Source organism: Geospiza fortis, unplaced genomic scaffold, assembly GCF_000277835.1.
Source record: "Geospiza fortis unplaced genomic scaffold, GeoFor_1.0 scaffold55, whole genome shotgun sequence".
Classification (NCBI taxonomy): domain Eukaryota; kingdom Metazoa; phylum Chordata; class Aves; order Passeriformes; family Thraupidae; genus Geospiza; species Geospiza fortis.
In genome coordinates, this window is record NW_005054308.1 from 9,026,503 (window position 1) to 9,027,700 (window position 1,198).

General features: G+C 51.2%; 1 protein-coding gene across 1 annotated transcript in view; it reads right to left on the reverse strand.

Moving 5' to 3' along the window:
* KIAA1191 (KIAA1191 ortholog) overlaps positions 1-1,192 on the reverse strand; it is a 6,679-nt gene extending 5,487 nt beyond the window's left edge. The window contains exon 1 of the mRNA XM_005418890.2: positions 1,054-1,192. Within this exon, the coding sequence (XP_005418947.2) occupies positions 1,054-1,140 (87 nt within the window). The 5' untranslated portion in view covers positions 1,141-1,192. The remainder of the gene's footprint in view (positions 1-1,053) is intronic.
* Between the last annotated feature and the right edge of the window lie 6 nt (positions 1,193-1,198).

Consider the following 1,198-nt stretch of genomic DNA (forward strand, 5'->3'; position numbering starts at 1 on the left):
GAACAAGTGACTTCCATCCAACATCTGAGCACCTACCAGGCTCAGAGCAAACAAGCTGTTAGTCCAAGTACAACAAGGTCAACAGGCAAGAAACCAGAACATCTGTTCTTCTCCCAAATGCAAACTGGACTTCAAGGTCAGCTGGGCAAAAGCACCAAGAGCACCTTCCACAGGCAGCTCAAGCACCAGCTGTTCACAGAATGGCAGTCACAGAGCAGAGCCTGGAGCGAACAACTTGTTTTCCCACCTCATTCCCTATGTGTTTCTTGCTCAGTGCGTCCGGTGGTCATAGTTCGACCACTAGACCCCAGCAAAGAAACAGAAAAGAAATGCTAGAAAACAAAGTATCCTGTGAAACACTGACTTCCTCCACCTAACACAGGAGTTCCCTATTAGAGAGCTTACTTTTTGTACCAAACCACAACTTTTAGTTGTCTCCCACAAGAGATTTAAAAACCAAGGAGGTTTAAAGTAAAGGTTAAGCTCAAAGGGATACAGAATTAAGTTCTTCCATCCAACAACATTTAGCTTAATTTCAAACTTAGAAAACAGCCTCTAAATTTAAAAGGGCTGGTGCTACACTCAAAGCATAGAATCCCAGCATGGTTTGGGTTGGAAGGGATCTCAAATATCATCCAGTTCCAACTCCCTGTCATGGTGGGGGGACACTTTCCACTAGAGCAGCTTGTTCAGAGCTCCCACCAACCTGGCCTTGAACACTTCAAGGGATGGGGCAGTCAGTTTCCCTGTACAAAATGTGCCAGTGCCTCATCACTCTTATTGTAAAGGATTTACATCCAAACTAAACCAGCCTTATGCGCTACTTTAATTACACCTGGTTGCTGAGGGGTTTTTTTAACCACAAACACGGAGGAGACACTCAGCACGCGTTTGTCCCATCCACACCTCCATGTGCCCATTGCAAGGCCAGGCAGCAGTGCCGGGCTCTGTCCCCAGCCCCTCCCGAGGGTCCTGCTGCGAGGGCAGGGGGCAGAGCCAGCCAGGCAGGAGGGGTGTAAGGACAGGGGGATGCCAGGAGACCCGGGCCCGTACCTTCGAGAGCTCCTGGTACTTGCGCTCGGGGATGACCGGCTGCTTCCAGAGCACGCTGGCGCATAGATCGGCGGGCGGCGGCGTCATGGGCGCCGTGTCCTCCAGGGCATCATCGTAGCTGAAGGCGCGGCGTGGAACGCCGAGG